The 25294-nt window shown below is 46.5% G+C and overlaps 1 protein-coding gene across 1 annotated transcript in view; it reads right to left on the bottom strand.

The window, feature by feature from the left end:
• The window catches only part of CORO2A (coronin 2A), a 67551-nt gene that overhangs the window by 9233 nt on the left and 33024 nt on the right, over positions 1 to 25294 (bottom strand). Inside the window, exons 2-4 of the mRNA XM_055578606.1 lie at positions 15979 to 16179; positions 3387 to 3503; positions 2298 to 2447 (exon numbers count right to left, since the gene is read on the bottom strand). Coding sequence (XP_055434581.1) covers positions 2298 to 2447; positions 3387 to 3503; positions 15979 to 16179 — 468 coding nt within the window. The remainder of the gene's footprint in view (positions 1 to 2297; positions 2448 to 3386; positions 3504 to 15978; positions 16180 to 25294) is intronic.

Raw genomic sequence — 25294 nt, forward strand, 5'->3', positions numbered from 1 at the left:
CGCTGAAGTGGCCACGTGGCAGGAGGGGGAAGTCAGCAGTCAGCCTGTCTAGCAGTGAAAAGAAAACACCATCTGCTTGGAGCAATGAAACATCCATGCTGGGAGGACCCCAGGGAATCAGCTAATCCAGGGGGTTTCAAACAGTCATTAGGAACAGTTTCCACCGCACAGTTAATAAGGGATGCTGTGTTTAGCTGCACACGCTGTGCAGTGCACAGCTCCAGGGCAACCCATTCCCATAGTCCAAGATGTGAACGGAGCCCCCTGGAGTTGTGTACAGATAAAACTGTACAACCATAAGCAGTGAAGTGAAAGGCGCTCAGTCATGTCTGATTCTTTGCACCCTATGGACTATAAGTCCATGGAATTCTCCAGGCCAGAATACTGGAGTGGGTAGTCTTTCCCTTCTCCGGGGGATCTTCCCAACCCAGGTCTCTCACATTGCAGGCAGATTCTTTACCAGCTAAGCCACAAGGGAAGCCCATAAGCAGCAGCACACCCTATCTAAACAGATAACAGAGCACTTCTGATCAGAATGGTGTAGAGGACCTTTCAACCACTCCCATCCCACCCTCTTATCCATCACAGAGGCTTCTGAGGTGCCTCTGTAAAGCCTTATAGAGTTGTGAAAGGAAGAGTTTAGAAGTTATGATGGTATAAACCCCATTTATGTACAGACTGAGGCCCAGAGAAGAACAAGGACTTTCCCAGGTCACACTGCAAGTCAGAGACTGAGTGGGAACAGAATCAAGATCTCCTATGCTGTGAATTTTCTCATTCCACAGGGCCCACAGCTTGCTAACTTGACAGTCAATGAAGGAGGGTGAGGCATCTCTGAGCAGGGTCCAGCTCACCCCCTCCAGGAAGACTAATGAATTGAATAGTGTCCCACACCAAAACTTATGTCTACCTGAAACCTCAGAATATGACCTTATTTGGAAATAGGGTTTTCACAGATTTAATGAGGTCTTGAGAAACCTATATGCAGGTCAGGAAACAACAGTTAGAACTGGACATGGAACAACAGACTGGTTCCAAATAGGAAAAGGAGTACGTCAAGGCTGTATATTGTCACCCTGCTTATTTAACTTACATGCAGAGTACATCATCAGAAATGCTGGGCTGGAAGAAGCACAACCTGGAATCAAGATTGCTGGGAGAAATATCAATAACCTCAGATATGCAGATGACACCACCCTTATGGCAGAAAGTGAAGAGGAACTAAAAAGCCTCTTGATGAAAGTTGAAAGTGGAGAGTGAAAAAGTTGGCTTAAAGCTCAACATTCAGAAAACGAAGATCATGACATCCGGTCCCATCACTTCCTGGGAAATAGATGGGGAAACAGTGGAAACAGTATCAGACTTTATTTTTGGGGGCTCCAAAATCACTGCAGATGGTGATTGCAGCCCTGAAATTAAAAGACGCTTACTCCTTGGAAGGAAAGTTATGACCAACCTAGATAGCATATTCAAAAGCAGAGACATTACTTTGCCAACAAAGGTTCACCTAGTCAAGGCTATGGTTTTTCCAGTGGTCATGTATGGATGTGACAGTTGGACTGTGAAGAAAGCTGAGTGCTGAAGAATTGATGCTTTTGAACTGTGGTGTTGGAGAAGACTCTTGAGAGTCCCTTGGACAACCAGTCCATTCTGAAGGAGATCAGCTCTGGGATTTCTTTGGAAGGAATGATGCTAAAGCTGAAACTCCAGTACTTTGGCCACCTCATGTGAAGAGTTGACTCATTGGAAAAGACTCTGATGCTGGGAGGGACTGGGGGCAGGAGGAGAAGGGGACGACAGAGGATGAGATAGCTGGATGGCATCACCGATTCAATGGACGTGAGTTTGAGTGAACTCCGGGAGTTGGTGATGGACAGGGAGGCCTGGCATGCTGCAATTCATGGGGTCGCAAAGAGTCGGACACGACTGAGCGACTGAACTGAACTGAACTGAAAGAAGTATCAATACAAGGAGGCTATACTGGATTTGGGTGGGTCCTACAATGACCGATGTCCTTATAAGAAGAGAAGACACATAGATACACAGAGAAGAAGACAGAAGATGGAGGCAGAATGCAGTGATGCAGCTATGAACCAAGGAATGCTTGGAGCCCCTAGAAGCTAGAAGAAGCACAGAAGGACTCTTCCCTATAGCCTTTGGAGAAAGCATGGCCCTTCTAACATCTTGACTTTGGATTTCTGGCCTTCAGAACTGTGGGAATACATTTCTGTTGTCTTAACCCACCCAGTGTGGTTCTATGTCAGGGTAGCCCCAGGAGACTAAATACACAAACCCACCTTGTAGTCGTAGCCAGAGCTGAAGAGGATGTTGGCAGCTGTGGGATGCCACTCCACCAGGCCCACTTTGCGGGCGTGGCTCACCAGCTCCTTCCTGAAGGCTGTGAGGTTCTTGGTCAGCAGCTGCTTGGGGATGTCCCAGATTTTAATCTGTCAGGAGAGACATGGCCCAAGGGGAGTATTAGCTGGGGTCCCCTCACACCCCGACAACCCTGAGCAACAACATTGGCACTGCCCCGCAGAAGGGCCAGGGCAAGTCTCTCTGTATCTACCTGTCATTCAGTGGAGAGGCAGCTGGGGCTCCTCAGAGGGACAGGGGCTTTCCCAAGGTCCTCCAGCCCAAGCAGGGGCTGGAGATGAGCCCAGGCTTCTGGGAACCTGTGCCATCCTAACCAGTAGGTGAGTGGATGGGCCATAGACCTGATTCCCAGGCTGGAGATCACAGCAAGTCCACCTCTCAGCCTATAGAGAATATCCCTCAGAGTACAGTGGTCCCAAAGGCTCAGGGGAGAGCTCTGAATGCCAAGAGGAAGGGTTTATGCTATATCCTCAGGGTACTGGGAAGCCAGCGCAGTCTCTGGAGCAGGACAGGGCAGGGACAACCCCCAACCCCTTCTGTGAGAGAGGCCCCCTTGGATGGCCCAGAAGAGGAAGACTAAAGATGAGAAGGTGGCATTTAATGCTCCCAGTCTTATCCTTTTAAATCTTCCATCTAAGTAAGATCTTCCTTCCCCACTGTCTATGAGATTATATGGCATAATATTTTCAAGCCACAGTAAAAAATGCCCTTCACAGCATTTTATAGTTTCCCCAGAAGATGTGCATTCCCATCAGGAAATGACACTGATCCGATTGGACAGTTGGGAGCTATTAGGCCCATTTTATAGATGGGGAGACCGAGGCCCATAGAGAGGAGGGGTGGCACCCCAAGTCCCATGGAGCCCAGAACTTCTATCTAATTCATGCCTTCCTCACACAGTGACCTCACCTTGTCAAGGATGGAGGAGTCAGGAGCGTCAGAGATGCATCCAGATGCCATTCTATCTCCCTCTACCCCAGCCCCACTCCTTTCAGGAAAGGGGCACTCACCGTGGCATCTTCAGAACAGGAGGCGATCTCAAAATCATTGAAAGGGTTCCATTTGACATCTAAGACATTCCCTCTGTGCCCGCAGACCTTCGGGTAGTGGGGGTCCAACTTTCCTGTCTGTAAAACAGTACCCAGGGAGGCTGAGGAGAGGATGCGGCTAATTCCACTTTAGCATCTGGAGGACGGTCACTAGGGCAGCCATCAATCACTGAGTGGACAGGAAGACGTAGAGGGCAGAGCTAGTAGTGAATCCAGGACTTACCACTAATCCCTGTGTGATCCTGGGGGAGTCACGACACCTCTCGGAGCCTCAGGAAAATGGAGGTAGTAATATATTTCAGAGAGTTCGAGTGAGGGTCATAGGAGGTGAGGGATGGGAAGGGTCTAGCTCAAATGTCTAGCACACAGTAGGTGTTTAATAAAAGGACATTTCTCTTCATATACTGCTGGCAGGAATGCATAAATGGTACAGCCATGGAGGAAAACAGTCTGGCAGCTCCTCAAAAGGTTAAACAGAGTTACTGTATGACCCCATAACTCACTCCTAGGTACAGCCCCGAGAGAAATAAAAACATAGGTCTACAAAAAAACGGTACACCAATGTTCACAGCAGCATTATTCAAAATAGCCCAAAGGTGGAAACAACCCAATTGTCCATAAATGGATAAATGGATATATAAAACCGTAGTGTATTCATACAATGCAATATTTTTCAAAAAAGGGAATGAAGTCATGTCCAACTCTTTCCGACCCCGTGGACTATAGCCCACTAGGCCCCTCTGTCCATGGGATTCTCCAGGGAAGAGTACTGGAGTGGGTTGTCATTTCCTCCTCCAGGGGATCTTCCCGACCCAGAGATAAGAACCTGCATCTCCTGCATTGCAGGCAGATTCTTTTATTGCTGAGCCACCCAGGAAGCCCCAGTATATTCATAAAATGAAATACGTTCAAAAAAGGGAAGGAAGTACGGACACACGCTACAACGTGGGTGAACACTGAAAACATCATGCTAGCTGGCAGACACCAGACATAAAAAGCCACATATTGCATGATCTGCTTAGATGATCTACCAGATGTGGTTCTGCTGCTTGAGCAAAGAAGCACACTTCCTGGTACCTAGAATTCTGAACCCTGACTGATACATGTGAGAAGTCCAAGATAGCGGTAATTCCCTGGCTGTCCAGTGGTCAGGACTCTGCGTTTTCACTGCTGGGGGCCTGGGCATGTCTCAAGTTGGGGAACTAAGATCCCAGAAGCTTCTAGGTGTGACAACAATAACAAAAATCCAAAATAGTTAATCCTTAGAGACTGAAAGCAGACTAGTGGTTGCCTAGGGCATGGGGAGTGACTGCTAATGGGTATGGGGTTTCTGGGGGTGATGAAGTTATTTTCAAATTAGTGGTGATGGTTAGACAGCATGTGAATATCTAAAACCCACTGAATTATACAGTTAAATGGTGAATTTTACAGTATGTGAGTTATGAAAGTGAAAGTCACTCAGTCATGTCCGACTCTTTGCGACCCCATGGACTATACAGTCCATGGAATTATCTAGTCCAGAATACTGGAGTGGGTACCCTTTCCCTTCTCCAGGGGATCTTTCCAACCCAGGGATCGAACCCAGGTCTCCCAGATTGCAGGTGGATTCTTTATCAGCTGAGCCACAGGGGAAGCATATGAGTTATACTTCAATTAAAAAGAAAGGGTGGGTTTTTCCTGGGGCACAGTGGATAAGAATCCACCTGCCAATGCAGGAGACACAGGTTCAATCCCTGATCCGGGAAGATCCCATATGCCATGGAGCAACTGAGGCTGTGCACGACAACTACTGAGCTGGTGCTTTAGGGCCAGGGAGCTCCAACTACTAAAGCCTGTGCACCCTTAGAGCCTGTGCTCCACAACCAGAGAAGCCACCACAACGAGAAGCCTGCGTACTGCAACTAGAGAGTAGCCCCCATTCACCGCAGAAAAGCCTGCGCAGCAACGAAGACCCAGCACAGCCAAAAATAAATAAATCAAAAAAAAGAAAAAAGAAAGGGCATTTCCTCCCTTCCCCTCTTTGCTGCTGAGAATTCCTGTCTAGGGGCTGGGAGGACACACAAGTTTCACGGCCCTGCAGCTGAGAACTCCTGGGTCATAAGAAAACTACACCAGTTCAAGCACAGAAGCTGGCAGCTGGCAGGGACCAAGACACTGATTTTACTCATCACACTGCATGGCCCTGGCAGTACAGGGCCCAGAACGCCCTCTGCCTGCCAACGCAGACACCGCCCACATCCGCTACCCAGCCTCAGGTGTTAGAGCCCACCTACCGGAAGGCTCCACCCTTATATCTAAGTGAAGGAGACAGGGGAGAAGAAAACTGGCTGACACCCACCCATCTGGCAGATCATTACAAGGAGCCTGGAGGACAGGCCCAATGCAAAGTGCTGGGTGAACATGAGACGCAGTACTTGACCTCACATAACTAATAGTCTCTGGGATATTTAAAAATGTATTTTCAAGGACAGAGTGAACTCAGGGAACATCCACAGGCTCTTCTTCCCTCACCTGCCCAACTCTGCAGAGCCCCCTGCACTCTTGTGGGATGTCCTGAGACCATGCCCAAGGGAGAGGAAGCAAAGACCAGGGACGCTCTATGGCTTTGCCTCCTAGGGCTACAGAGAGGGCAGCTGCCGTGACTACAGACATAGGACATCCTATTACCTCTGGCAAACTAGGAGACAGACACCTGAGCCTCTGGTTCATGCAGCTTAGCTCTGAAAATAGGCCATGGTCCCAGGCTCCCCTTCAGAAATCCTCTGCCCAATTCTGATCTCATTCCTTGGGAAAGGGTCTTAGACATCTCTCCCTAGACTGGATCCCTTCCAGGAGAGGGAACTCTATAAAGCACATTATTTGACAAATTGGGACTTGAATGGTAGACAAAAGTATTGTAAAGCTCAACTGAGTGAATTTGACAATGTACTGTGGGTATGTAAGAAAAAATTCCCATTTTTAGGAAACATACTAGTATTTAAGGATAAAGGGAAAAGATATAGGTAACTTACCATCAAAGAGTTTAGAAAATAAAAAAATACTTTCACATACATTGGAAAAGACCCTGCGGCTGGGAAAGATTGAAGGCAATAGGAGAAAGGTGGCAGAGGATGAGATGTTTGGATAGCATCACCAACTCAATGGACATTAATCTGAACAAACTCTGGGAAATAGTAAAAGAGAGGGGAGCCTGGCATGCTGCAGTCCATGGGGCTGCAAAGAAGTGGACATTGCTGAGCGACTAAACAACAACAGACATTCAGAGACAGAGAGAGAAAATAAAAACTTTGGATATGTCATTTGATAGTGCTGTGTGAGGAGGTGAGCAAAAGATCAATTTCTTTCAGATTGTTTAGCCTTCTTCTTGGATGAAGAAAACGGGCCCCTGGGCAGGCAAGAGAGCAGCAAGGCAGCACCTGGAGGGAGGGCCCTGCAAAGAGATCTCCGCACCCACAGGCCCAGCTCAGGTCTCCATGGGACCATCGCTCCAGCCACTACGTCATTCTCTACTGTCCTAAAATATGACTAATAATCTCTTCCTTGCAGGGTGATGAGGGTAAAATGATGTACTGTAGCTGAAAAGTCCAACAGTGATCTCCTATAGTAAGTGCTCAAATAAGAGCTTTTATTATATGTGCATGTGTGTGTACACGCACATGCATGAGTGCTAAGTTGCTTCAGTTGTGTCCGATTCTTTGTGACCCTAGGTACTGTAGCCTGCCAGGCTACTCTGTCCATGGGATTCTCCAGGCAAGAATACTGGAGTGGGTTGCCAACATACACATACATCTACATATGTGTATATATACATGTGTGTGTGTATATATATATATATATATTTTTTTTTTTATAAAAGTTTTTGGTTGTGCCTCTTGGAATGAGGGATCTTAGTTCCTCCCTGACTAGAGATGGAACCCACATCCCCTGCATTGGAAGCACAGAGTCCTAACCATTGGACGGCCAGGGAAGTCCCACACATGTACACTAAAGTTGAGAAAAAAAGACTGGAAGGAAATGCATCAAACTGTTATTCATGGTTATCTCTATATGGTGAGCTAAATGGGTGTGGCTTTTTAAAAATCATCCTCTGTATCTTAAAATTTTTTCTAAACTATAAAAACTGTGTAAAATTTTGCAATAAAAAGGTATTTAAGAGGGAGGTTCAAGAGGGAGGGGACGTGTATACCTATGGCTGATTCATGTTGATATATGGCAGAAACCAACACAACATTGTAAAGCAATTATCCTTCAATTAAAAATAAATAATTTTTTTTAAAAAAGATATTTAAGACAAGACTACAGACTTTCTGAAAAGATAAGGTCCTTGCAGGATTAGCTAAAAATTTCTGATAAAACTGCAGTGTCTGAGGGGCTCTGCGATCAGGAATGGTAAAAAACACAGCAAAGCTCAACTAGCATGCACCTATGGCAGGCATTACTAATGGATCACTGACCACCCCCACCCCCACGCCCAGGCTGGAGGAGGAACTTGCCCAGGGTCATGGGGAAGGTGAAGGGCAGAGTTGGGCTGGAGCCCAGGGTGAGCCTGTGGCATACTCACTGTGGTCTGAGGGAGCACCAGCCCTGTCTGAGTCAGTGTCCTGACCCCCTTCCTGCACACAGCCTTTCCCTTCTCTTGGATCATTTCCTGGGCCAAAGGGCCAAAGCAGTCAGCAGCACTGTCTTTGGCTGTGGCCTACCCAGGTGCTCTCAAGGCCTTGATCTCTGCACTCTGGCCCAGGCCAAGCCCCAGTTTCTGCCCTGAGAAAGGTTTCTCGAGAGAGCTGATTGTCCCTGGCCTTGGCTGACTGGAGGCAATGTGCCCAGGAGCCCTGTTCAGACTCCAGACTCCAGCTCTGTGAGCCTCAGACTCGGAGGTACCTGAGAGCCAGGCCTGGCTCTGGTGGGCACTCCTTCCAGGCCTCCAAGAGCAGAGGCCCCAGCCTCACACAGCTTCTCTTCCTTCTTAGTAAACAAAGGATGGCAGGTGGTCCCCAGAGGCTGGTCGGCCCTGTGCCTAAGAGGGTTTCTGTGGGAGGACCCACATTAATAGACATTAGCCAGTCTGATGGGCTATTGACCAGGCTGCTAAAAGCCCTGTCAGGACAGGGATATTTATAATCCAGAGGCCATTGCTGCCTTTCAGCCCATTAGGCCAGCAGTCAGCCAAGGACAGGACTCTGATTTATGGATGTGCGTGCGTGTGTGTGTGTGTGTGTGTGTGTGTAGGCTCTAAATGGAGGCTTCCCAGGTGGTGCTAGGGGTAAAGAACCTGCCTGCCAATGCAGGAGATGTAAGAGATGTGGGTTCGATCCCTTAGGAAGATCCCCTGGAGGAGGGCATGGCAACCCACTCTAGTATTCTTGCCTAGAGAATTCCCATGGACAGAGGACCCTGGAGGGCTATGGTCCATAGGGTTGCAGAGAGTCGGACACGACTGAAGTGACTTAGCGCACACAGCACAGACTAAATCAGAGGAGACACACCTGTCCCCCTCCTAGACGCCAGGGAGCTGCTCAGCCTGGAGAGACAGCACCTCCGAGTCTCTGAGGGGCTGTCCCGGGGCAGATGGGGTGGACGGGACTGTAGGACCCAGAAGGCAGGAGCCAGGTGGGGTGGGACAGGAGAGGCTGTGGGGTTACTGTCGTGACCTTAGGGCTCACAGGGAACCTGCCTCTCGGTCAGTTTCCTCATCTACTAAGTGGCAACAGTAGTAGAATCTCAGGGTGGATGTAAGGATTAAATGAGTTCATACACATACAGTGCTTAAGACTCTGTCTCGGGAATTCCCTGGTGGTCCAGTGAAGGACTCAGAGCTTTCATGGCCAAGGCCTGGGTTTGTTTCCTGGTCGGGAAACTAAGATCCCACAAGCTGTGTGGCATGACCAAATGAAAAAAAAAAAAGACTCTACCTGGTACATGGTGAGCTTTCAGGAAATTCACTAATATAAGTTCATCAGAACTAATCACAATTACCCAGCTTTATTGTTGCTCAGTACTTTGCAGGGGCCAGGATGTACTTAGTGAGGCCAAGGGGTCCTCAGTGAATGCACTCAAGCACATTATTACATCTATAAGGAACATGTTTGCAAGTATTTTTCTTTAGGAACCATAATTTCAGGAGTCATTTATGTGCCAGGCCCTGTGCTAGGGGCTCTGATCAATTATTTAATTTCCCTCCAGCCACCCCAGGAAGCAGTGCAAGAATCCCCATTGAGAACGCAGAAGCTGGGGATAGCAAGGGTTGATAATCAGAGCCACTCCAACCACGGCAGAGCTGTGAGAACTGGGAATGCTTTCTCTCACTCATGGTCTGTCTCTTGCTATCCTCACATCATAGTTATCATCACATCATGCAGGCCTTTCAGTGAGGATCTACTATGTGCCAGATCTTATGTCCCATGCAAGTGGCGGCAGAAGATGAATTACTCATGATCTGTGCCCTCCAGGAGCCGCCAACTTGTGGAGGAGGCAAGATATAGTTGTACTCAGGGCCTCATAGGCAGAAGAAATGCCCTGGGGGGGGGTCAATCCAAGAAGGCTTCCTGGAGGAGGATGCCTTGAATTGGGCCTTAAAGACTTTGACCAAACTAGGATGAAGGGGAAGCATCGCAAGTCAGAAAGGCTGGGCCATACACAGATAGGTTTCAAGTAGAGAGATCGTAAAGCAAACAGGAGGAAAGGTAGACTGATGGGTAGGAAGGTAGAGAAGTCCAGACAAGAGGGGACAGGTCACCTTGCATAGAGAGAGATGCACATGGAGAGATGGATAAGTGGACAGATGAGACGTGTCCTAACTAGAGTCAGTGAGACTTAGCCAGAGGGCTGCCCAGAGGAAACAGCTGAGCAGGGAAAAGATGACAGGAGTGTTCCCTAATCTTGCAAATACACGTGCTGCTAAAATGCAAATCATGTTCCCAGGAGGATTTAGGGAACGCATCATTCAACAGCCCTCCTCTCACATGCACAGATGAGCCTGGGGAGGGTCCACTGTATAACCCCACACCCAGGACTGGAAGTGGTGAACAGTGGAGGCTATCTGGTAACCTAGCTTGGTCACCTCCAGAGGTGGGGAGCCCATGTCCCCGCTAGGTGGCTTATTTCACTTTCAGACCTTGTTACAAACTGTGAGCAAACACTTCTTACTTGGAACTTAGTATAGCCTCCCTGTGGCCCTCCCCACTCCCCTTACTCTCCACTTCTGGTTCCAGCTCTGTCCTTTGGACCCCAAAGGACACCTCCACCCCACGCCACCTCCCTGGTCCCAGGCCAGCTCTGTTCCAGGCTGAACAGACTCTTAGAACTGGAAGAGACTTTCTCCCCCAAAGAAAAACAGTAAAACAGTCTAGCACACACCCTGCATCTCTACATTTCTAGAAGGGGAACCTGAGTATGGAGGGAACAGGTGTATGCTGTGGAGGGCTCTGAGGTTTACAGCGTCAGCTGGGATGTGGATCAAGAGTTCTGGTGAGAAAGGCAGGACTTTGTGTGCAGGCAATGGGAGAGGCGGTGGGTCCTAGGAGTGACATGGCATGACACAGGCTTAAGCAGGGTCTGGCTGGCCTTCAAGAGCACAGCAGTGAAGTGCTCCCCTCCCCCTGCTCCCAGGCACCTGTTCACCATGCGTCCCTTTGGCCCCCCAAGCCCATGCCCTCCTCTGGCCTGGTCTACTCCCAGCGATGCTGCAGGGCTTGACCCCAGAGCTCTGCCTGTTCTTACTGGCATTCTTCCCGACCTCCACACCTCATAGCAAAGTCCACCTCCCATCTGATCAGGTGGGTCTGCCATAGGCCTGGTGCCAGGGTCCAAAGCCCAACCTGGCATGTCCCCCAGGCTCAGGGCGGGCGTGTCCCCAGACCTCCCTCCCCACTGAGCCTTTGTTCCCTGAGCGCAGCCCTTGGTTGCCTAGGCTGCCAGCGCCACCCTGCAATGGGTTCACCCTGGGTCACAGGGTGGAAGAGAAAGGGACTGTGGAGTCACTCCCTTTAGGACACCTGACACCACATGGGGCAGCCTGGCCCTTCTGAGAATAAATCCCATACATGGTGGTAAAGCCAGGAATCTTCCAATCCTGTGCTAAAATAAGGAATTCGCTAGCTTGTCCCTTCCTTTCTTCCTTTACTGACATTCTCTGTGCCTGGATGGGACTTAAACCCTGGTAACTGACAAGGAACCGATGTAAACCAGAGCCAAAACTCAGGCGTGCAGGTCGGCTGAATGAGAGTGGGGCCCCAAGACCATGTCCAGGTCTGGGTCCACACCGTTCCTGCTCAGGGTCCTTCAGACAGTCAGCTCCCTGAGCCTTGGCATCCTTATCCATATAATGGGGCAATACGTCCCATAAAATGGGCTAATAAAGGTGCAGCGCAAGCTCTGGTCCTGCTGACCACATGGAAAAGGGCCTGCAGGCCTGTGTGCCCAGGTAAGCACTGCACCATGGGACCAGCAAGGGTCCTTTTCCTCTCTCAGCCTCTCCCTCCTGCTCCGTCACACTGGATGTGGTTACTCAAGAAAATGTCAACCAGATGCAACGTGTGGACCTTCTTGATGCTGATTCAAACAAACCAGGAGCAAAGAGGCATTTATGAGGCAATCAGAGGCTTTTTCACATAATAGGAAATTGCTGTGATCCTGGCATTGTGGCATCATAACCACATTTGTTATGTCACATTCTGTTATGTCAATAACAGAAAATGTTATTATTTTATAGAATTGCAAACTGAACTCTGTGGGGGTAAAATGACAGTCTGGGCTTTGCTTTAAAATATTTCAGGAAAAAAAAGGGATGGATGAAGCAAGCATGGCAAAGTCTTCAAAATTCTTGAATCTGGGTGTGAAGAGTTCACGATATTGTTTTTACCTACCTTTGTGTTTGAAAATTCTTTTTGTAATTATAAAAAAAAAAAGAACTGGAATAGAGCATAGCTGCTGAAAAACAGCAGCATTGGCATCACCTGGGAGTAGAGACGCCAGATTTAACAAATAAAAAGATGATCCCTGGTAAAATTTGAATTTCAGATAAATAGCAAAGGACTTTTTAGAAGTTATGTTCCATGTAATACTTTACTTATGCTATAAAACTATTTGTGAAAATAGCTTGGCAGTTTCCTATAAAATGGAACATGTAACTACTTTATGATCCAGAGATTGCACTCCTAGGCATTTATCCCAGAAAAATGGAATTCACTTATGTGCACACAGAAACCTGTACACAAATGTTTATAGCAGTTTCATTCCTAACAGCTCCAAACTGGAAACAGTCCAGATGGCCTTCAACAGCCAAGGGTTCAACAAACTGTGCAACCACACCACAGAATACTGCTGCTGCTGCTGCTAAGTTGCTTCAGTCGTGTCTGACTCTGTGCGACCCCATAGACGGCAGCCCACCAGGCTCTCCCGTTCCTGGGATTCTCCAGGCAAGAACACTGGAGTGGGTTGCCATTTCCTTCTCCAGTGCATGAAACTGAAAAGTGAAAGTGAAGTCGCTCAGTCATGTTCAACAATTCGCAACTACAGAATACTACTCGGCAATAAAAAAGAACAAGCAATTGATACATACAACAACCTGGATGGATCTCCAGAGAATTCACTGAATGAAAAAAGTTAAGCCTGAAAGGCTACATACTGTATGGTTCCATTTGTATGATATTCTTAAAAAGCAAATGTATAGAAACAGAACAGATTTGTTCAATCAATGAAAATGTGTAAGTATCAACTGTGTGTGCCCACCGGGTGATATATGGGTAAGCAAAGAACTGGTTCTCCCCAACTCCTCCCACATTGCAAGTACATTAAGAAGTACTACCAGAAGAACATAAGTGACTCTAATTCAAAGCACTCAGGGCATGGTATCCTAAGAAAGCAATGTGCTATGGAATATATAATAAAAAGGAGAATGCTCTGGACATTTGGAGGAGGGGAGAAAAGTGACTATTCATGAACAGGGCACACATTTCCATTTACTTAGATCATCTTCATTATTAGCCTGTCAATGATGCTCTGTAATTTTCTTCTATTCAGTTTTGCTTATTAATTCCTGGGTATCTACTCTTTTCATTCTACTGGAAATATTTACATTTTTCTAAGCACTCTTGTTATGTAAAAATGCAATTCTGACTTGGATTCTGATTTTTCATCCAGTCACCTTCCAAACACTGATTATTTTTTCTAGTAATTTGACTCTATGTTCTTCTGGTTTTCTATGTAGACAATCACATCAGTAAATAATATCTTATTTTATCTCTTCCTTTTCAATCCTTATACCTTTAACTTATTTTTCTAGTCTTACTATGCAGGCCAGCACCTTTTATATTCTTTTTTTTGGGGGAGGGGGAGGTGTTAGTTCCCTGACCATGGGTCATACGGCATAATGAACTGAGGATACAACATCACTTATTTAATATTCTTGCCAAAAACGTATGACATGAATCTAATCACAAGAAAACAATAGGTCAAATTCAATTTTAGCAACATCCTTCAAAACAGCTGGGCTTTACAGCTTTAAAATGTCAATATTATGAAATGAAGTAGACTAGTCTAATGAGTAAACTGACAACTAAATATAATGCATGATCCTGGGTTAGACTTGACCAGAAATAAAATTTTTTTATACACACATACAGAGAGAAAGATATTAAAAAAAGACAAAAAGTAAATTTGGCAGAATCTTAACAACCAGTGAATCTTGGTGAAGGATAATCATTTATTCAACTATTTTTGCAACTTTTCTGTAGGGTTGAGAGTCTTTCAAAACAAAACGTTTAAAAAATTCTGTTTCCTAGAAGACAAGAGCCAGGTGGGGTGGGACAGGAGAGGCTGTGGTGCTACTTCCCTAGTGGCTCAGTGGTCAAGAATCCACCTGCCAGTGCAGGAGATACGGGTTCGATCCCTGATCTGGGAAGATCCCACATGCTGCAGAGCAACTAAGCCAATGCAGCACAACCATTGAGCCTGTGCGCCTTAGAGCCCGTGCTCCGCAACAAGTGAGGCCACTGCAACGAGAAGTCCGAGCACCGTGACTAGAGAGAAGCCCATGCACGGCAACTGAGCACAGCAGAAAATACATAAATTAAAAAAAAAAATTATGTTTCCTATGTTAGTGAAGATCCCTTTTCCTAGTTTGCAAAGAATTTTTATTTTGATCATGAATGGGTACTGAATTCTGTGTGTGTGCTTGCTCAGTTACTTTAGTCATGTCTGACTTTTTGCGACCCCAAGGACTGTAGCCCGCCAGGCTCCTCTGTCCGTGGGATTCTCCAGGCAAGAATACTGGAGTGGATTGCCATTTCCTCCTCCTGGGGAACTTCCCAACTCAGGGATCAAACCCACGTCTCCTGAGACTCTTGCATTGGCAGGCAGATTCTTTACCACTGAACTACCTGGGAAGCCCAATATAAGCATTAGTACTGCAAATTTCCCTTGAAGCACCACTTCCCTGCATCCCCATAATTTTACTGATATATTTCATTTTCATTCATGTCCAAGTATTTTTAAATTTCCATTTTGATTTCTCATTTGATCTAGAAGTTGTTTAGAAAGGTGTTTTTATTTATTATTATTATTTTTTTTGGCCAGGCTGATCGGCTTGTGGAATCTTAGTTCCCTGACCAGTGACTGACCCTGTGCCCCCTGAAGTGGAAACATGGAGTCTTAACCAATGGATCACCAGGGAAGTCCCTAGAAAGGTGTTTTTAAACTTCTAAATGAATGAGAGTTTAAAATTTCTCTTTTGTTATTTATTTCTAACTCAACTGCATTGGGATCAGAAAACCTGATCTATGAATCCATTTTGTGTGGTTTTAACTTCTAAAGTCCTTTAGGGCTCTAAGTCTGTGGTTTGTTTCTTCAGCTGATGCTTACTCATGCTTACTTACATGCTTGGTAGCTCTCAGCTTATGAACTTGCCTAATCTTAATCTGTGGGAGTCCTGTTGACACTGAGATACTTTTCTCTGGAGAAACTTTCTATCCAAAAACCAGCCCTCCAAGTCCCTTCAGAGATGCTGCCTCAAGGCAGAGACTCAGGATCCTGAAAAGATCTGCTGTTAAATTAATCTATATGAAACTGCCATTTTGGGAATCAAAGTCTGTTAAATATCAGCAATTGCATACGTCCCAACTTATGCTGTCAACGATTGCCACAAGACAAGCCTGTTCTTCCTGTTCACCTGCTGCTTACCTCTCCTACTTAGATTCCGCCTCAAGGTTCTTTTCTCTCTTGGAGAGAGGAGCTGGCTTTGGAGACTTCCCCAATGTCTTGTGAGCCCGGCAATGCATTTAATGTTATTCAGGAATGAATTTGCAGTGGAGTCCTAAACGTAAGACTCCCCATAGGAGTCCTAAACAATTGCAAGAAGCTGAAATCCCAGGAGAGGAATACTTTTCCAATGAAGAAACCAAGACTGAAAGGGGTGAAATGACTTATTCATGGTCACACAGCAGGGCTAGGACTTGAACCCATGTATGGAATCCACACTGAGGCTCTTTCTACTTTCCCTCTGTCCTGTGCTGCCTCCAGAGAGCTGTTTGGGTCTGGGCCTAGCAGGCGTCCTTACCTGGTTCAAGGGGATGACGAGGAAGGCACCCCCACCAGTACACTCAGTCACGACTGCAATGAAGTGGGGGTTCACAGCGCAGAAATGATTGTCTTGGACGCTGTGGGTGATGGGTACAGAGTCGTAGCAGTTCTCCTTGCTGGCTGGTTTGCCAAAGACGTGGCGGAACTTGGAGCTCCGGTACTGGGGGTGCCATGACATCTGTGAGAGACAAGTGGGACAGAAGAGACATGAGGTTCACCAACTGAGAACAGGACATATGGAGTCTCACCTCCTCTCAAGGTGAGGGTGTGAGCAGAACAGTGGTCAGTTCTATGAGGACAGTGGCATGCTAGGAAAGGTGCCCCGGTGAAAAGGCTAGAATTGTGGCTATTTGGAAGGGCCTGGTGAGATGGTGTACAGTTTGCTTTTCATTCCTTCGAGTGCAAACACAAAAAAGCAGAAAAACTGGAGAGAACTCACCCCACCCCTTTCCTTATCCAGCACCTTACCAGACAGCCCAGCCTCCCTACCAAGCCCAGCCCAGCTAAGTGGGTTAACACTGCATCCTCTGGAGCCAGCCTGCCCGAGGTTCCAATTCCAGTTCTGCGCTTACCAGTTGGGTGGGCAAATAACAATTTCTGAAGTCTTGGTTTGCTTATTTATAAAATGGGGATAAAGAAAGTATCTGTCTCAGATGCATCATGAGATTAAATGAGATGATACACTAAGATCCCTTGCTCAATAGTAATAATTACTACCACTATTATCATCCAGGCATCTTGACCTTCCCTCACTCCTCATCCAGCCTTCTATTTGTTCACTCAATGTGTACTGAGCACCACAGTGCGACTAGGCCCTGTGCCAGACACTGGGGGTTTGGAGAGAGCAAGCCTGAGTCCAGCCTTACAGGAGAGAAGAGTCCCATGAGTGAGGCCATTAGGGGAGTCTGAGCCACTGGGACCCAGTGTATCATAAGTAATAATGGAGGTTTGTACATGGCAGTCAGGGAGGACTTGCTGCCCTCAGAGGAAGTGACACGTGAGCTGTGATTTGAAGGATGGGTAGGAATTGGCCATGTAAGCTAGACCAGGGTAAGCTGGGGAAAAGGTGTCCTAGGCAGATGGAACAGCCTCAGCAAAGGCCCTGAAACAGAGGCCAAAATGGAATGTTTGGAGAACTATATATGCTATATATGTAAGATTAGCAAGATGCTAAAAAGAAAAATAAATACACACACACGTATCCATGTAAACTGGATGATGTGAATGAGGAGAACAGAAGCTGGAGGGGTAAGCAGGGCTATATCATGAATGGCCTTAAGAGGACCCAGGGCTCATTAGTGGCCAAATCTATGGTGCCATGTGGCCTCCTCTTGCCCCTGCTGCTGCTCAGTTCAAACCCCTTCCTCTTGGTCTTGTTGACCCACTAGGCCCTCCCACCCTCTCTCCCCATGCAGCCAGATGGACTGTTCTGCACAGCAAGCCTGGCTGTATTCCTCCAACCTAGGCCCTAACCTCAGAGCTCCCTTTGATGCTCCCCATTCACTGCTGCTTTATAGGATCAAGGCCAAACTCAGCTTGGGTCCCACCTCATATTCCAAGATTCCCTTTTTCTTGCTCATCTTCTAAACGGCACCTTCCAGATAAAGAACACTACCCAGTCTCCCTGGTACCTAGTGCATTTTCAGTCCTCTGGGCCTTCATTCTTGTCTTTCCCTCTGCTTGGCTTGCTCTTCCCAGGCCCTGGTTGTCTGTACTCGTCTCTCCTCTACCCCAGCTCCCAGGCGGCCTCCACCAAAGCCAAACCGAGTAGCAGAGATCTCATTCTTCTGTCTCTCCTCCCTGCTCTGAATTGGAGTTTGGTGTCAGGGCTCCTCTACCAGCTTGCAGGTTCCTCAACGGAAGGCCTGGGGCTGCCCCAAGAATGCCCAGCACAGTGCTTTGCCCACCCCATGCTCCCAGGCACTTCTCAGGAAAAGGCATGTTTGACTGAGAGGTAAAGACAGGGCTGGTGCTGACCCAGCCTGGGTGGTCTGCCCTGAGGCTCTTCTCTGTGCTCAGTCCAAAGGCACAAAATTAGGCAGTTGACCTCAGGAGGTCACAGTGATCAGGGGCCTGACACATGAGCCAAGCCCCTTATACAGCACCAGGTAGCCCATCAGCCTCATGGCAGCAGGTCTGTCCTGTGAAGCTCAGACATTTCAACCCTCCTTTTGGGAGCTTTGCCCAAAACCCTGGTGGCATTTGCCAGAGCTACGGGAAGCAGCACAGAATGCAGGGGCTGCTTAATTAATGCCCATTTGATCCCAGAAAGGATGCGAGAAGCCTTACAGAAATAGAGAGAACACAGATAGAAGGAAATAAAAAGAAAAAGCCCTGGTGAGGAAATAGGGACAGAGGGAAAATCAGGAAAAAAGAGATCACTAGGAATGTAGAGGGAGCAAAGCTATGAATGTGGGTTGCCCGATCCTGTACACAGAGGAGGTGGGCCTGGGGGATTTGTGTCTGAGCTTCCTAGCTGTCAATTCAACACGGGCAACAAATCAAAAAGGGATTTATGTACTCAGTGCCTGTAAGACAAATGCCACCATTTGCTAAGGAGCCACATGGCTCTTCTCTACACCAGGTCCTGAGAGAAATAAGTCCTATAGATTGTCTTAGGAAAGAGGAGCAAAGATAATGGTCTCCCTTCAGTTCAGTTCAGTCCCTTAGTCGTGTCCGACTCTTTGCGACCCCACAGACTGCAGCACGCCAGGCTTCCCTGTCCATCACCAACTCCCGGAGCTTGCTCAAACTCATGTCCATCAAGTTGGTGATGCCATCCAACCATTTCATCCTCTGTCATCCCCTTCTCCTCCCACCTTCAGTTTTTCCCAGCATCAGGGTCTTTTCCAATGAGTCCGTTCTTCGCATCAGGTGGCCAAAGTATTGGAGTTTCAGCTTCAGCATCAGTCCTTCCAATGCATATTCAGGACTGATCTCCTTTAGGATGGACTGGTTGGATCTCCTTGCAGTCCAAGGGACTCTAAAGAGTCTTCTCCAACACCACAGTTCAAAAGCATCAATAGATTCAAGGGATTAGATCTGATACAGTGCCTGAAAAACTATGGACAGAGTTTTGTGACATTGAACAGGAGGCAGGTATCAAGACCATCCCCAAGAAAAAGAAATGCAAAAAAGCAAAATGGTTGTCTGAGGAGACCTTACTAATAGCTGTGAAAAGAGGAGAAGCGAAAAGCAAAGGAGAAAAGGAAAGATATATCCATTTGAATGCAGAGTTCCAAAGAATAGCAAGGAGAGATAAGAAAGCATCCTCAGTGCTCAGTGCAAAGAAATAGAGGAAAACAATAGAATGGGAAAGACTAGAGATCTCTTCAAGAAAATCAAAGATACCAAGGGGATATTTCATGCAAAAATGGGCTCAATACAGGACAGAAATGGTATGGACCTAACAGAAGCAGAAGATATGAAGAAGAGGTGGCAAGAATACACAGAAGAACTATGCAAAAAAGATATTCATGACCCAGATAATCACGATGGTGTGATCGCTCACCTAGAGCCAGACATCCTGGAATGCGAAGTCAAGTGGGCCTTAGGAAGCATCACTACGAACAAAGCTAGTGGAGGTGATGGAATTCCAGTTGGGTTATTTCAAATCCTGAAAGATGATGCTGTGAAAGTGCTGCACTCAATATGCCAGCAAATTTGCAAAACTCAGCAGTGGGCATAGGACTGGAAAAGGTCAGTTTTCATTCCAATCCCAAAGAAAGGCAATGCCAAAGAATGCTCAAACTACGGCACAATTGCACTCATCCCACATGCTAGTAAAGTAATGCTCAAAATTCTCCAAGCCAGGCTTCAGCAATACGTGAACCGTGAACTTCCTGATGTTCAAGCTGGTTTTAGAAAAGGCAGAGGAACCAGAGATCAAATTGCTAACATCCGCTGGATCATGGAAAAAGCAAGAGAGCTCTAGAAAAACATCTATTTCTGCTTTATTGACTATGCCAAAGCCTTTGACTGTGTGGATCACAATAAACTGTGGAAAATTCTGAAAGAGATGGGAATACCAGACCACCTGACCTGCCTCTTGAGAAATCTGTATGCAGGTCAGGAAGCAACAGTTCGAACTGGACATGGAACAACAGACTGGTTCCAAATAGGAAAAAGAGTACGTCAAGGCTGTATATTGTCACCCTACTTATTTAACTTATATGCAGAGTACATCATGAGAAACGCTGGACTGGAAGAAGCACAAGCTGGAATCAAGATTGGCGGGAGAAATATCAATAACCTCAGATATGCAGATGACACCACCCTTATGGCAGAAAGTGAAGAGGAACTAAAAAGCCTCTTGATGAAAGTGAAAGTGGAGAGTGAAAAAGTGGGCTTAAAGCTCAGCATTCAGAAAACGAAGATCATGGCATCCCGTCCCATCACTTCATGGGAAATAGATGGGGAAACAGTGGAAACAGTGTCAGACTTTATTTGTTTGGGCTCCAAAATCACTGCAGATGGTGATTGCAGCCATGAAATTAAGATGCTTGCTCCTTAGAAGGAAAGTTATGACCAACCCAGACAACATATTAAAAAGCAGTCATTACTTTGCCAACAAAGGTCCATCTAGTCAAAGCTATGGGTTTTCCAGTAGTCATGTATGGATGTGAGAGTTGGACTATAAAGAAAGCTGAGTGCTGAAGAATTGATGCTTTTGAACTGTGGTGTTGGAGAAGACTCTTGAGAGTCCCTTGGACTGCAAGGAGATCCAACCAGTCCATCCTAAAGGAGATCAGTCCTGAATATTCATTGGAAGGACTGATGCTGAAGCTGAAACTCCAATACTTTGGCCACCTGATGCGAAGAACGGACTCATTGGAAAAGACCCTGATGCTGGGAAAAACTGAAGGTGGGAGGAGAAGGGGATGACAGAGGATGAAATGGTTGGATGGCATCACCAACTTGATGGACATGAGTTTGAGCAAGCTCCGGGAGTTGGTGATGGACAGGGAAGCCTGGCGTGCTGCAGTCTGTGGGGTCACAAAGAGTTGGACACGACTAAGAGACTGAACTGAACTGAACTGATGAAATATTGCTCTTCACAGCATCGGACTTTACTTCCATCACCAGTCACATCTACGACTGGTGGTGTTTTTGTTTTGGCTCTGTCTCTTCATTCTTTCTGGAGTTATTTCTCCACTGATCTCCAGTAGCATATTGGGCACCTACCAATCTGGGGAGTTGATCTTTCAGTGTCCTATCTTTTTGCCCTTTCATACCATTCATAGGGTTCTCAAGCCAAGAATACTGAAGTGGTTTGCCGTTCCCTTATCTAGTGGACCACGTTTTGTCAGAACTCTTCACCATGACCAGCTGTCTTGGGTGGCCCTACATGGCATGGCTCATAGTTTCATTGAGTTAGACAAGGCTGTGGTCCATGTGATCAGCCTTGATCACATGGTTGTTTGTGATCAAACACAAACACTTGGTTGGTTTTCTGTGATTGTGGTTTTCATTCTGTGTACCCTTTGATGGAGAAGGATAAGAGGCTTATGGAAGCTTCCTGATGGGAGAGACTAACTGCGGGGAAAACTGGCTCTTGTTCTGATGGGCGGGGCCATGCTTAGTAAATCTTTAATCCAATTTTCTGTTGATGGGTGGGGCTGTGCTCCCTCCCTGTTATTTGACCTGAGGCCAAACTATGGTGGAGGTAATGAAGATAATCATTACCTCCACCATAGTTTGGCCTCAGGTCAATATTTCATCGGACAGAATGTGGTCCACCGGAAAAGGGAATGGCAAACCACTTCAGTATTCTTGCCTTGAGAACCCCATGAACAGTATGAAAAGGCAAAATGATAGGATATTGAAAGAGACATTCCCCAGGTCAGTAGGTGCCCAATATGCTACTGGAGATCAGTGGAAAAATACCTCCAGAAAGAATGAAGGGATGGAGCCAAAGCAAAAAGAATACCCAGCTGTGGATGTGACTGGTGATAGAAGCAAGGTCCGATGCTGTAAAGAGCAATATTGCATAGGAACCTGGAATGTCAGGTTCATGAATCAAGGCAAATTGGGAGTGGTCAAACAAGAGATGGCAAGAGTGAATGTTGACATTCTAGGAATCAGCGAACTAAAATGGACTGGAATGGGTGAATTTAACTCAGATGACCATTATATCTACTACTGCAGGCAGGAATCCCTCAGAAGAAATGGAGTGGCCATCATGGTCAACAAAAGAGTCCAAAATGCAGTACTTGGATGCAATCTCAAAAATGACAGAATGATCTCTGTTCGTTTTCAGGGCAAACCATTCAATATCACAGTAATCCAAGTCTATGCCCCAACCAGTAACGTTGAAGAAGCTGAAGTTGAACGGTTCTATGAAGACCTACAAGACCTTTTAGAACTAACACCCCCAAAAAATGTCCTTTTCATTATAGGGGACTGGAATGCAAAAGTAGGAAGTCAAGAAACACCTGGAGTAACAGGCAAATTTGGCCTTGGAATATGGAATGAAGCAGGGCAGACTAATAAGAGTTTTGCCAAGAAAATGCACTGGTCATAACAAACACCCTCTTCCAACAACACAAGAGAAGACTCTACACATGGACATCACCAGATGGTCAACACCGAAATCAGATTGATTATATTCTTTGCAGCCAAAGATGGAGAAGCTCTATAGAGTCAGCAAAAACAAGGAAAGGAGCAAGCAAAACAAACAAAAACAAAAAAAAAGGAGCTGACTGTGGCTCAGATCATGAACTCCTTATTGCCAAATTCAGACTTAAATTGAAGAAAGGAAGGAAAATCACTAGACCATTCAGGTATGACCTAAATCAAATCCCTTACGATTATACAGTGGAAGTGAGAAATAGATTTAAGGGCCTAGATCTGATAGATAGAGTGCCTGATGAACTATGGAGTGAGGTTCGTGACATTATACAGGAGACAGGGATCAAGACCATCCCCATGGAAAAGAAATGCAAAAAAGCAAAATGGCTGTCTGGGGAGGCCTTACAAATAGCTGTGAAAAGAAGAGAAGCAAAAAGCAAAGGAGAAAAGGAAAGATATAAGCATCTGAATGCAGAGTTCCAAAGAATAGCAAGAAGAGATAAGAAAGCCTTCTTCAGCGATCAATGCAAAGAAATAGAGGAAAACAACAGAATGGGAAAGACTAGAGATCTCTTCAAGAAAATTAGAGATACCAAGGGAACATTTCTTGCAAAGATGGGCTCGATAAAGGACAGAAATGGTATGGACCTAACAGAAGCAGAAGATATGAAGAAGAGGTGGCAAGAATACACAGAAGAACTACCCAAAAAACATCTTCACGATCCAGATAATCACGATGGTGTGATCACTGACGTAGAACCAGACATCCTGGAATGTGAAGTCAAGAGGGCCTTAGAAAGCATCACTACAAACAAAGCTAGTGGAGGTGATGGAATTCCAGTTGGGTTATTTCAAATCCTGAAAGATGATGCTGTGAAAGTGCTGCACTCAATATGCCAGCAAATTTGCAAAACTCAGCAGTGGGCATAGGACTGGAAAAGGTCAGTTTTCATTCCAATCCCAAAGAAAGGCAATGCCAAAGAATGCTCAAACTACGGCACAATTGCACTCATCCCACATGCTAGTAAAGTAATGCTCAAAATTCTCCAAGCCAGGCTTCAGCAATACGTGAACCGTGAACTTCCTGATGTTCAAGCTGGTTTTAGAAAAGGCAGAGGAACCAGAGATCAAATTGCTAACATCCGCTGGATCATGGAAAAAGCAAGAGAGCTCTAGAAAAACATCTATTTCTGCTTTATTGACTATGCCAAAGCCTTTGACTGTGTGGATCACAATAAACTGTGGAAAATTCTGAAAGAGATGGGAATACCAGACCACCTGACCTGCCTCTTGAGAAATCTGTATGCAGGTCAGGAAGCAACAGTTCGAACTGGACATGGAACAACAGACTGGTTCCAAATAGGAAAAAGAGTACGTCAAGGCTGTATATTGTCACCCTACTTATTTAACTTATATGCAGAGTACATCATGAGAAACGCTGGACTGGAAGAAGCACAAGCTGGAATCAAGATTGGCGGGAGAAATATCAATAACCTCAGATATGCAGATGACACCACCCTTATGGCAGAAAGTGAAGAGGAACTAAAAAGCCTCTTGATGAAAGTGAAAGTGGAGAGTGAAAAAGTGGGCTTAAAGCTCAGCATTCAGAAAACGAAGATCATGGCATCCCGTCCCATCACTTCATGGGAAATAGATGGGGAAACAGTGGAAACAGTGTCGGACTATTTTTCTGGGCTCCAAAATCACTGCAGATGGTGAGTGCAGCCATGAAATTAAAAGACGCTTACTCCTTGGAAGGAAAGTTATGACCAACCTAGAGAGCATATTCAAAAGCAGAGACATTACTTTGCCAACAAAGGTCCGTTTAGTCAAGGCTATGGTTTTTCCTGTGGTCATGTATGGATGTGAGAGTTGGACTGTGAAGAAGGCTGAGTGCCGAAGAATTGATGCTTTTGAACTGTGGTATTGGAGAAGACTCTTGAGAGTCCCTTGGACTGCAAGGAGATCCAACCAGTCCATTCTGAAGGACATCAGCCCTGGGATTTCTTTGGAAGGAATGATGCTAAAGCTGAAACTCCAGTACTTTGGCCACCTCATGTGAAGAGTTGACTCATTGGAAAAGACTCTGATGCTGGGAGGGATTGGGGGCAGGAGGAGAAGGCGATGACAGAGGATGAGATGGCTGGATGGCATCACTGACTTGATGGATGTGAGTCTGAATGACTCCGGGAGTTGGCGATGGACAGGGAGGCCTGGTGTGCTGGGATTCATGGGGTTGCAAAGAGTCAGATATGACTGAGCGACTGAACTGAACTGAACTGAATGAAGATAACGGTGACCTCCTTCAAAAGGTCCCATGCAGGCACTGCTGCTCGCAGTGCCCCCAACCCTGCAGCAGGCCACACCTCCACCAGGGACTCCTGGACACTCATGGGCAAGTCTGGGTCAGTCTCTTGTGGGGTCACTGCTCCTTTCTCCTGGGTCCTGGTGCGTACAAGGTTTGTTTGTGTCCTCCAAGAGTCTTTTTTCCCAGTCCTGTGTAAGTTCTGGGGGCTCTTTGGTGGGGTTAATTGTGACCTCCTCCTAGAGGCCTTATACCATACGCAGGTGTATTGCACCCAGAGCCCCTGCCCCTGCAGCAGTCCACTGCTGACCCATACCTCTGTAGGAGACACTAAAACACAGTTGTGTCTCAGTCTCTGTGGGGTCTCTGGGTCCTGGTGCGCACAGGGTTTGTTTGAGCCCTCTTAGCGTCTCTGGCG

The sequence above is a fragment of the Bubalus kerabau genome, chromosome 4, assembly GCF_029407905.1.
Source record: "Bubalus kerabau isolate K-KA32 ecotype Philippines breed swamp buffalo chromosome 4, PCC_UOA_SB_1v2, whole genome shotgun sequence".
Lineage (NCBI taxonomy): Eukaryota > Metazoa > Chordata > Mammalia > Artiodactyla > Bovidae > Bubalus > Bubalus kerabau.